Source organism: Tasmannia lanceolata, unplaced genomic scaffold (genome assembly GCF_043159265.1).
Source record: "Tasmannia lanceolata isolate RefF3 unplaced genomic scaffold, GAP_Taslan_0.1 ptg000006l, whole genome shotgun sequence".
Lineage (NCBI taxonomy): Eukaryota > Viridiplantae > Streptophyta > Magnoliopsida > Canellales > Winteraceae > Tasmannia > Tasmannia lanceolata.
In genome coordinates this window covers 16,623,912-16,636,272 of record NW_027518683.1, presented here as the reverse complement: position 1 = coordinate 16,636,272, position 12,361 = coordinate 16,623,912, and the positions used below count along the sequence as shown (strand labels likewise).

The window sequence follows — 12,361 nt, the reverse complement described above, 5'->3', positions numbered from 1 at the left end:
GGATGGTGTATGCAAATATGGACAAAAAACAAACCTTATTAATGGGTTGTGCGAGAGAATCAAGATAGAAGAGCTCGTCAGGTAAGTGTGTGTGTGTGTGTGAGAGAGAGAGAGAGAGGATTGTCAGTTTAATTGCAGAGGGCCGAAGAAGAGTAACAAGAAATATATAAAATGAAGAAGAAATGTCGGGGTTCCATGAAGAATCAAAGATGCCACATCAGAAGTGAGAACCAAATGTGGAAGGGCTTATGAGGAATTGGGCATCCTCCCCTCAATGGCTAGCTTTTAAGGGTGAGTTCTACCCAGGTCCCTAACAAAAAAATTGTACATGAAGATGAAAAAAGGCAAAAAAATCTCAGTCGACTCTGGGTTACCCATGAAGACGAAAAAAAATCTCTCAGGATGGAGATTTCTTAGTTCCCATGTTTTTTTTTTATCGGTAATTTGGGGTTAGGCAGACCCCCACCAGATATATTGAAAAGAAAAAAGAAAAATTACAATCGGATATATATGGCTCCCGAGGAGTCCTCTAACAAAATATTTTGGAATTCATCAGGAAATACAGAATGAGAGATTGGGAATCCTTTCATAGGACAGTTGCTTTTGGATAGATAATCAGCTGCTCTATTCCCTTCTCTCCATAGATGGGAGATGCTCCACGCTTGCAGGTTTGATAGCATCGAGTCTATCTTTTCAAGAGATATAAGTTTTGTCCATGGACATGGAGCTGATTTTTGGATGACATTGACAGCAAGAAGGGAATCAGATTCTATCCATAGGCATCTGTAATTCGCCCTCACTGCAAGATTGAGCCCCATATGAATTGCTTCAATCTCAAGATCGTGAATGGGAGCTGCTGGGTAGCTAAGAGAAAACAGGCTGAGAGATTTGCCGTCGCTACTTCTTAGTAAGCCTCCAATGCTACCTTCTTCATTTGCAAGAGATGCATCGGTGTTGAGTTTAATCCATCCAGGCTGCGGGGGCTTCCAGGAGCAAATATTAAGTGACAGTTGCTTATGGAACAGAGGAAGCTTCCAGAGCTGAGAAATTTTCCTGGAGATCTCGGAGGGATTGTCGTCTAGCTTTAGGAAGAGGGATTTTTCTCTCGCAGCTCTGAAATTTTTTTTCAAAGTGAAATGCTTGTGCAGATTTCGACCTTCATGAACTCTGTTGTTCCTTTCTAGCCATAAATGATGGATAGAAGCAGTGAACAATAAGCGAATAAAAGTGTATGACTGACCCTTCAATTTAAATTTACCTCTTATCCATGCTTCTTCCTCATTTAGGGATTTCTTTTGCTTCTTACGATCAGAGACTCGCCCTAAAATTTGTCTCCAAATCCAGGCACTATAGCTGCAATTGAAAAAAAGGTGGTTTGTCGATTCTGGTTCCGCAGTGCAAAGAGGACAGGTTCTGTCTCTGGCTGGGCCGAGGAAATGGAGATTATCTTTCGTGGTTAGCTTGTTCTGGATAGCGAGCCATGCAGTTGTGCTGAATTTTGGAACATGACCAGGAAACCAAATGGAGGAGACCCAAGGAACTTTCTGGCCTGTAGATCTTATAGAATTCCAAGCGCTTCGAATGGAGAAGTGACCATTAGATTCAGGTTTCCAATTGACTTTTGTATCTTGGCTGGAAGAGATGAGAGCTGTGTCTGTTATTTTTTTTAGTTCCTGGAGATATGGCTGGGTTTGGATGAGGTTCCACCAGCCTTCTTCAAAAATGCGATTGATTGATGCAGAGATCGGGATGAGGTTGAGGAGGGGTTCAAAGGATATTTGATTGGAAATGGGCCCAGCAGGATGCCATGGGTCGGTCCAAAAGTTCAGTTTTGAATTCGGGCAAACAATGTAGCATACAAGAGAGGAAGCCAAATTTCTGGCATTGATGATGCTTCTGGCTGCCCAAGATGGTTTTGCCGGCATGGGGAGGGTCCAGATACTTCTGTTCCTAATGTATTTGAGAGAAAACCATTTGACCCAAGGAACATTTTTGTTGTCAAGAATATGCCACAGTTGCTTGAGTTGAGCCGCTTTGTTCAACTCTGGAAGTCTCCTGATCCCAAGGCCTCCTTCTCTTTTAGGTTTGCATAAGCTTTCCCAAGCAATGTTGTGGTATTTTTTCTCAGTGTTACTACCAGACCAGAGAAAGTTCCGCAGAATTTTTTCAATGTTGTCCAGGACAATTGCAGGGATATGAAAGGCAACAGACCAGTAGATCTGGTAAGTGCTGAGAACTGTTCTGATAAGTTCAGCTCTTCCTGATCTTGAGAGGTTTCTGTTGGTCCACACAGAGAGGCGGTTCCTGATCTTATCGATGATGGGTTGGCAGTCAGAGGCTGTTAATCTGGATGTAATGAGAGGTAATCCCAGATATTTGATTGGGAGGTGACCCTCTTCCATACGGAGAATGTTGCAGACTGCTCTTTTGACCCCATTTGAGATTCCTGAAAAGAAATTTTCACTTTTCCCGGGGTTAAATTCAAGGCCAAAACATTGCTTGAAAAGATTTAGGCAATTGATTACACCTTCAGCACAGGAGGAGGTTGGGTCCACGAACAACATTACATCATCAGCAAAAAGGAGGTGGGAAATAGTGAAATTTTTTCGAGAAAACGGAGATGAAATCTGACCAGAGCAAAGGTAAACTTGAAGGAGACAGGTTAGCATTTCCATTACGAAACAGAAGAGGAGAGGGGAAAGAGGATCCCCTTGTCTAAGGCCATTTGAGGATTTAAAGAAGCCTTGCGGGGAACCATTGATGAGGATTGAGAAAGAGGGTGTTGAAATGCATTGGTGTATCCAGTTGCACCACATCTGGGGGAAACCAATTTTTTGAAGAAATGAAATCAAGGAGGAGTGATTCACACTATCAAAAGCCTTTTTGAGATCCATTTTGATACACATAGCCTTGGTGGAGGTTTTCCTATGAAAATTATGACAAAGGTCATGGGAGAGAAGGATATTATCTTGTATAGATCTACCTTGGATGAAAGCTGACTGGAAAGGACTTATCAGGGAGTCCATGATTGGTTTGAGTCTACTTGCCATTAGCTTTGTGATAGTTTTGTATAGGAAATTGCAGAGGGCTATGGGACGATATTTTTCTGGAGAGGCTGCATCGGGGGTCTTTGGGATAAGGGCAATGAAAGTGCAGTTAAGTTGAGGGAGCATTTTACCCTTGGAAAAGAAAGACAGAATAGCTTCAGTGATGTCATCTTTTACCAGGTACCAGAAAGCTTTAAAGAAATCGCCATTGAAATCATCAGGGCCAGGGGCTTTGTTCCCATCAGAAGAGGAGATTGTATCCCAAATTTCTTCCTTTGAGAAAGGCTTTGCAAGGTGATCCAGCTGGAGGGTGGTTAAATTTCTGATGGGGTCAGGGATGATGGATTTGGCAGTTGGTTGGTTATTCTCGCTGGAATTCAGAAGATTGCTGAAAAAATCCACCATGGTATTTGAAATGATACTGGGATCAGTGGAGAAGGTACCATCCGGAGTTGATGTGCCTTGAATATTGTTCTGATTTTGGTGAGCCATCATAGCAGAATGGAAGAAAGCAGTGTTGGAGTCCCCGAGAGTCAACCAATTTACTCTAGATTTTTGCATGTAGAGAATTTCTTCTTTTCTTGCAACTCGAATGTATGAATCTTTTATTTCTTCTTTAGCATTTCTTAAATTTATATCAGTGGGAGAGAGGGCAAGCTGGTTTTGGATTGCATCAAGTTGTTGTCTTAACAGAGGAGCCTGAATGTCAATTCTTCCAAAAGTATCAGTGTTCCATGTTTTCAGAGCTTTTTTTACCTCTCGGAGTTTTTGGGTGACACAGAACAAAGGAGTGCCTTCAATTTTAGTTTGCCAAGCTCTTTCCACCACTTCGTAAACTGAGGAGTCTTCCAACCACATTGACTGGAATCGGAAAGGGATTTTGATGGTGTGGGGGTTGTTATCCAGTTGGATTATGAGAGGGGAGTGGTCAGAGAGGCCAGGATGATGGTATGAATTTGTGGATCTTGGGAAATTTTCCAGCCATGCTGAGTTTACCATAGCTCTGTCAAGTCTTCTGAGTTTCAAGTTACCAGTTTTGGATCTGTTATTCCATGAGAGAGATTGACCTTGGGATCTAAGATCAAAAAGGTAGCACGAGTCCACCCAGTTGTTGAATTCATCCATCTCGACAGCATTTGGATTAGCTCCTCCTATTCTTTCATCAGAAAATCGGGTGACATTGAAGTCCCCCGTAGTGATCCAGGGAAGGACAATGTTGAGGGATATTGAGTGGAGTTGGTTCCAGAGGACTCTTCGATCAATGACTTTGTTTCTGGCATAAATGCAGGTGAGATTGAAATTAATTTGAGTTTGGAGATATCTGACCTCACAATGAAGAAATTGATCTGACTCAAGCAAAATGTTGAGGTGAATCATCTGAGGGTTCCATAGAAGCCAAATTCGACCTCTGTCAGATGATAAGTAGTTACCATAGGAATTCCAAGTCCCACAGATTTCATCAATGTATCTCTGCATGTTGATTTGAGAAACATGTGTTTCAAGGATGCTGATAAGGGGAAGATTGTTCTTTTGTATCAGATTTCTCACTTCTTTTCTTTTGTTTGATGTACCAAGACCCCTAATGTTCCAAATACCGAATTTAATCATGGGTAACAGTGGTTGGATTGAGGGAGGTAGGACAACTAGTGTCAGACATTTTTTGAATTTGGGGGAGATCAGCTTGTATGGTGCGAAGAGATGTGGTATTTTGGGAGGTGGAAATTTGGCACTACCAGGAGCATTTGCAGGGGATGAATTGGGCTTGACAGGTATCTTGCATGCGTCTGCAAGACCCGGGGACCAGAGTTTCTTTAGGTTAGCAAAAGCCTTTGGTAACTCTGGTTCAGAGTCTTCATCAGTAAACTCAATTTGATTTCCTTCAGGGTATGGCTCTGAAAGGTTATCAGAGTCAAGGGAAGAAAATGGGTTGAAAGTTTGAATGGTTGAGAGAGGGGGGGATTTAGAAACTGGAATAGGTAGAGCGGGTTGAGAGGAGGGGTGGGGGAGTTCAGGTTCAGGAAGGGATGGTTCAACAAGAGCAGCAATGATCGAGAGTTGAGGTTCTGAATCGATGGGGGTCGATTTCTTTTGGACAGGTCTCCATTCAATGAGAGATTTCTGCTCTGATTGTGATTTTTTGGGGCACTTATCCGCTGAATGACTGAAAGTTTTGCAGTCTTTACAGGAGAGGGGCTTCCATTCATATTCAACCTCGAGCATTTCCACTCCGAAGGGGGAATGGATTTCAATTGAGGAGGGGAGAGGATCACCCGCTTCAATTTCTACACAGAGTCTGGCGAAGTTTAGGCTTGTAGCTTCTGCTGTTTTAGCATCCATGTAAAGGGGGTTGCCGATAGCACTGCCTATTTTGCTGATGCCATCTTGGTTCCAATATTGGAGGGGGAGGCCTTGGAGCTTGATCCAGATTGGGATGGATGCTAGCTCTGGTTTTGTGAGAACTATTTTAGGTGACCATTTCTTCAAGATGAGGGGTCTACTGGCGTACATGTGGCCTTCCATTTCAAGGAGTTTGTCACAGTCTTCATTGCAGCTAAACCTGAATAGGAAAAAGCCGTTTCTGAGAGAGGATACTTGAAGAGAGCCTTTTAGATTCCATTTTTTTCCAAGTTTTCCTGAAGGTTTAGAACATATGGTCTTTTTCCAAGGAAAAACCCAACTAGGCTATTTTCCCATTTGTTGCTGCCTTTTTTAACTTCCTCCATAGAGAAGTTGATGATATGGTTTCCAGAGTCAGAGCAGTTGGGCATCTGGACTCAATTTAGTTTAACAGGGATGGAGGATTTGGGTTTGTTAAAGAGGTTTGTCCATGGGTGGGGTGGAGAAGGTTTATTGGGGGGTTTCAATTGGGTTTGAGGTTCGGGTGAGGGGCAAACTTGGGTGTTGAGGCGGGAGACAGAAAGTTCCTGCTCAATTTGAACTGCAGAATGCTGAACTGTTGCCTGATATTGAGAATGAGTAGGACCCTGTTTTGAGATTGAAAGAAGGGGCGGGAAGTTTTGAAGTTCAAAAGAATTTTCAAAGGGGTTTTTTGGCGGGCTCAGAGATCGGGCCTGGCGCCTAGGCAGGTTTTGGGTAATACCCGATGGGTAACTGCGGGTTCCGGAGGGCCGATGGGGAGGGCGAGAATTTTGCAGAGAGGGGGAAAAAATCGGGGATTTTCCTGGTCCAGGAAATAGACCAGAGGGTAAAGGCAGCAAACCCTGGTGGAAAGAGGTATCAGGCAGGAGGGAGGGGGTGTCGGACGCCGGAGGGAGCAGCTCCATTCTTGGAGTAGAGATGCTAGTAATAGTACTAGGAAAGGAATGGTCTGAGAGGATACATGTTTCAATGGGAACAGAGAGGGGCTCAGGGGCCTGGATCAGACCATCTTAGTTGGAAGGGAGGGAGGAAGCAAGTATGACTTGGTTTACAGTAGGCTTTGGGGGGGGGGGGGGGGGGGGGTTGAAAGCATTTAGGGTCTCAGGTTCCTCAGGGAGAATTTTCTTGAGGCCTTTTTTTCTATTTTTCTTTTTTCCAGATGAGTTTTTCTCAGACGAGGATTTTGAAGAGATGACTGGTGGAGAGAGTTTCTTGCAGACACCTTTGTTTTCATTGAGCAAGGATTCTACATCTGCTTGAGATAAGAGAGGAAATCGAGAATTGGACTCAGAAACTTTATCTGGTCCAGCAACCATACAAGATATGGAAGAAACAGAAGAACATCCAGGGAAAAGGAGTTCCCGTTTCCGGAGTTCCCATGTTGCTTCTGCATGGAGGGGAAAATTGTCAGGGTTCCTCTCAAAAGCAAAGATCTCGTGTTGGGATTGAGATCCTGATGTGGAAGGGCTTATAAGGACTCGGTCACCCTCCGCTAACACCTAGCTTTTAAGGATGAGTTCTACCTAGGTCCCCAACAAAAAAATAGTACATGTTTTTATAATAATGGTATAAATTAGGAGTAGTTTACTCATTTTACCATATAAAGGTTAATTTTGTTCTTAGTCAAAGACCACTACGGTTGGGGTTTTCGGGAGCCAGTTGATAGCATGTGGTCTTTTGAAATTAAAGTTGAAACAATAGGTGGTCATTTGTATATCTCGAAAGAATGCGTAGTTATTTAAAAACACCACATTGGATAAGTGGTATTTTGTAAAAATTTCTAAAGTTGTTCACATGTTAATTGGTCTTGAAGTAAAGTATAAAACTTTCACTATGTCAATGTTAAAGCCTCCCACACCTGCTTGAAGTGATTTTGTAAGTATGGGTACACAAGTGTTCGGTGCTAAAGATCATTAGTTATATTTTCTTGAAAGAAAGAAAATACCTCTAACTCTGCATCACGATGGTCAGTTTTATTTTAATGTTGAGATCAAAGTTGTTAACTACTTGGACATTATGAAGGAACATCTATGGGAGGGGTATTATCATCTTTTTCTTGACTCAATGTCAATTGCCGTTTTGATGGATAGATTTATATTACAAATGTTGCTGAAGAAGAGATGTCTGTGCCACAGATGTCACTGATAACTCATCCTAATCCAATGGTGAGATCTCAACACGATCCAACGGTGAGATCCTGTGAAATTTAACATATAATAACACGGGCAACCTTAACACAAGTGTCTTCCGATAGACCATGCTCTTGCTTAGCCTTTGCTTTTGCAAATACCTAAACCAAATTCTTGTTTAAAAAATGTGCCAAACTAGAGGCTCTTTTACAAACTTATACAGTAAGATTTTTTTCCCCACATATTTTATTTTCTCTTCTACTTAAACTAGATAACTTCTAAGGCCGTCTTTTACAAAAAGGCCCTTATATATATATAGAGAAAACGGTTCCTACACATATGTGTAGATAAGTTATCTACACAATAGCTTAAAATACAGTGGGGGCCACATTATTTGGGTGATCCAAACCATTCATTTTTAAGGCCCTCACATAGATAGGGTGTCCACAAAAAATCAGATGCATAGGATCATCCTAACCATTCGAACTGTGGAGGCAAAAAATGGACTAATTTGTGAAGGTTTAAAGACATCCATTTTACCTCCACAAATCGTAGGGTTGGGATGATCCTATGGATCTGATTTTTTGTAGACACCCTATCTATGTGAGGGCCTTTAAAATGGATGGCTTGGATCACCCAAACAATGTGGGCCCCCACTGTATTTTAAGCTAGTGTGTAGAGAACTCTCTACACATATGTGTAGGAACCGTTTTCTCATATATATATATTTTATTACAAATCCCCCAAATAAATTTTCTAGTCTATTTTTGGAATATCTTCATTGCTCTTCACATTCTTGAATTAAAAAATACCAATCTTAATTGGGCAGTACATCTTCCATTGCAGTAGAATCGAATCGAATTTCGTTTCCTTTTGTTTAACTTAATCATCTCCATAGGCATAGGAGATCTCTTTGGCCTTGGAACTTTCAGCCCTACCGAAAATTGAAAAAAGGAAACCAAAATTTAAGGGAAACCTTCCTCTCTCTAGCTTCCAGTGGATGATGGGCCACCCTCTAGATGCAGCTATGCCCTTTAGCCGTCCATCTGGATTCACTACATGCGGCCCACCGACCTATATACAAAAGTACTACGTCATGAAGTACCATGGTAAGATATGTACATGTATATATATATATATATATATATATATATATATATATATATATGGAGAGAGAGAGAGAGAGAGGAAACTTAAGCTCACCAAACTTATGGTGAACTAGCTTGCCCAATCACATGGGGGCCCACTTTGTTAGGATGATCCAAACCATTCATTTGAAAGTCCCTTACATAGATGGGGGGTGTACCAAAAATCAGCTCCATAGGATCATCCTAACCCCTCCATTTGTGGAGGACAAAAATGGACAGACACAAATATGCCCCATTTTTGTCCTTCACAAATGGAGGGGTTAGGATGATCCCATGGAGCTGATTTTTGGTACACCCCCCTATCTATGATAAGGCCTTGCAAATGAATGGTTTGGATCACTCCCCAAAATGTGGGACCCATGTGATTGGGCAAGTTAGCTCACCAACAGTTTCCTCATATATATATATATATATATATATATATATATATATATATATATATATATATATATATGAGTTAAGTGAAGCTACACATACGTGTAGCTAACTTAGCTACACCAACGGCTTAAAATACAGTGGGCCCATATTGTTTGGGTGATCCAAATCATTCATTTGATAGACCCTCACATTGATAGGGTGTGCCCAAAAAATCAGCTCCATAGGATCATCCCCACCCTTCAAACTGTGGAGGCAAAAATGGACAAATTTGTGAAGGTTTTTACGCGTCCATTTTTGCCTCCACAAATCGTAGGGGTTGGGATGATCCTATAGAGCTGATTTTTGGGCACACCCTATCTATATGAGGGCCCATCAAATGAATGGTTTGCATCACCCAAACAATATGGGGCCCACTGTATTTTAAGCTGTTGGTGTGGCTATACGTGTAGCTACACTTTTCTCTCTCTCTCTCTCTCTCTCTATATATATATATATATATATATATATATATATATATATATATATATATATATATAGGAAAGTGTTTCTAGTCCGGCCGACTAGAGATCATTCTCTAGTCCGCCACCCAAAAACACATGGGTCCCACATATTTGGGTGATGCAAAGCATTCATTTGATGGGCCCTGACATAGAGACGGTGTCCACAAGAAATTAGCTTCATAGGATCATCCCAACCCTATGATTTGTGGAGCTTAAAATGGACGACTATAAACCGCCACAAATCTGTCCATTTTTTAACTCCACAAATCGAAGGGTTAAGAAGATCCTATGAAGCTGAATTTTTGTGGACATCCTATCTATGATGAGGCCTATCAAATGAATGCTTTAGATCACCACAAAATATGTGGGACCCATGTGTTTTTGGGTGGCGGACTAGAGAATGATCTCTAGTCGGCCGGACTAGAAACACTTTTCTCATATATATATATATATATATATATATATATATATATATATATATATATATATATATATATATATATATAGGAAAGTGAAGCTACACCGCCGGCTTAAAATACAATGGGCCCACATTGTTTTGGTGATCCAAACCATTCATTTGATTGGCCCTCACATAGATAGGGTGTCCACCAAAAATCAGCTCCATAGGATCATTCCAACCCTTCAAACTGTGGAGGCAAAAATGGACAAATTTGTGAAGGTTTTTACACGTTCATTTTTGCCTCCACAAATCGTAGGGTTGGGATGATCCTATGGAGCTGATTTTTGGTGGACACCCTATCTATGTGAGGGCCAATCAAATGAATTCTTTGGATCACCAAAACAATGTGGGCCCATTGTATTTTAAGCCGGCGGTGTAGCTAAGTTAGCTACACCGGCGGTGTAGCTTCACTTTCTTCATATATATATATATATATATATATATATATATATATATATGAGAGAACATTTCCTACACACTTGTGTAGGTAAGTTACCTACGCACTACCTTAAAATACAGTGGGGGCCCACATTGTTTGGGTGATCCAAACAATTCATTTGAATGGTCCTCACATAGATAGGGTGTCCACAAAAAATCAGATCCATAGGATCATCCTAACCATTCAAACTATGGAGGCAAAAAATGGACTAATTTGTGAAGGTTTATACACGTCCATTTTACCTCGACAAATCGTAGGGTTGGGATGATCCTATGGATCTGATTTTTTGTGGACACCCTATCTATGTGAGGACCATTCAAATGAATTGTTTGGATCACCCAAACAATGTGGGCCCCCACTGTATTTTAAGGTAGTGCGTAGGTAACTTACCTACACAAGTATGTAGGAAATGTTCTCTCATATATATATATATATATATATATATATATATATATATATATATATATACATATGAGAAAAGTGTAGCTACACCAACGGCTTAAAATATAGTGGGCCCCACATTGTTTGGGTGATGCAAACCATTCATTTGATGGGCCCTCACATAGATAGGGTGTGCCCAAAAAATCAACTCCATAGGATCATCCCAACCCTACGATTTGTGGAGGCAAAATTGGACGTGTAAAAATCTTCACAAATCTATCAATTTTTGCCTTCACAGTTTGAAGGGTTGGGATGATCCTATGGAGCTGATTTTTTGGGCACACCCTATCAATGTGAGGGCCTATCAAATGAATGGTTTGGATCACCCAAATAATGTGGGCCCACTGTATTTTAAGCCGTCGGTGTAGCTAAGTTAGCTACACGTATGTGTAGCTTCACTTAACTCTCTCTCTCTCTCTCTCTCTATATATATATATATATATATATATATATATATATATATATATATATAAGCTTATATGAGGTGACCGCTAAAAACATGGCGGGCCCACATTTTTGGGGTGATCCGAGCCGGTCATTTGGTAGGCCCTGACGTAGATAAGGGGTGCCCAAAAAATCAGCTCCATAGAATCATCCCAACCCTTCGTACTCTGGAGGTGAAAGAGGGGGAAAATGGACGGATAAGTGGGCAAATTTGTACCCGCCCATTTTCCCCTCTTTCAGCTCCACAGTTTGAAGGGTTGGGATGATCCTATGTAGCTGATTTTTTGGGCACCCCCTATCTAAGTCAGGGCCTATCAAATGACCGGTTCGGATCACCCCAAAAATGAGGGCCCATCATGGTTTTAGCGGTCACCTCATATAAGCTTATATGAGGGGCCGCTCACAATCACTTTCCCCTATATATATATATATATATATATATATATATATATGTGTGTGTGTGTGTGTGTGTGTGAGAGAGAGAGACTAGTCAACTTAGCAAAATTATATTTCACGGTCCTCTCTTTTTTCATATAATGCATTAAATGAATAACTTAAAGCAGGCTAGGAGGTGGTTCTTCTCTCTTGACAAAAAGATGCTGCAAAATGAGGTTTGCAAGATCGGCTAGATGCTCTCGCGCGGCACACACACACAAAAAGAGAAAGAGATCGCTAAACTGAATGACGCTTGCAAAAACCCAGCTGCCAAGGCGCCCCATAGGATCCACATCACCCAATAAACGTGGTTGGATGACGTGGATCCATGGGTGCCATTTGCAGCTGGGGTTTTGCAAGCACGGTTTAGCAATCCTTATACATATTTGTGAAGAGAAATTATATGGTGGCGGGGCATCTGCCCTTGATATTTGATCCAACGGCAGCCTATTAAAAAGTTGAAAATGTGGGCTGCTGTTGGATCAAATATCAAGGGTGGATGACCCGCTAGTATACGTGCTCGCAATCGGGCACCGGACTATGTGTGGGACATATCTTCAC

General features: G+C 41.4%; 1 protein-coding gene across 1 annotated transcript; it reads right to left on the bottom strand.

Annotated features, from left to right (window-relative positions):
* Nucleotides 1–494: 494 nt before the first annotated feature.
* On the bottom strand, nt 495–5,567 carry LOC143878767 (uncharacterized). Its single transcript, XM_077381008.1, has one exon. The coding sequence runs from the start codon at nt 5,565–5,567 to the stop codon at nt 495–497; it is 5,073 nt and encodes a 1,690-aa protein (XP_077237123.1).
* Nucleotides 5,568–12,361: the final 6,794 nt, after the last annotated feature.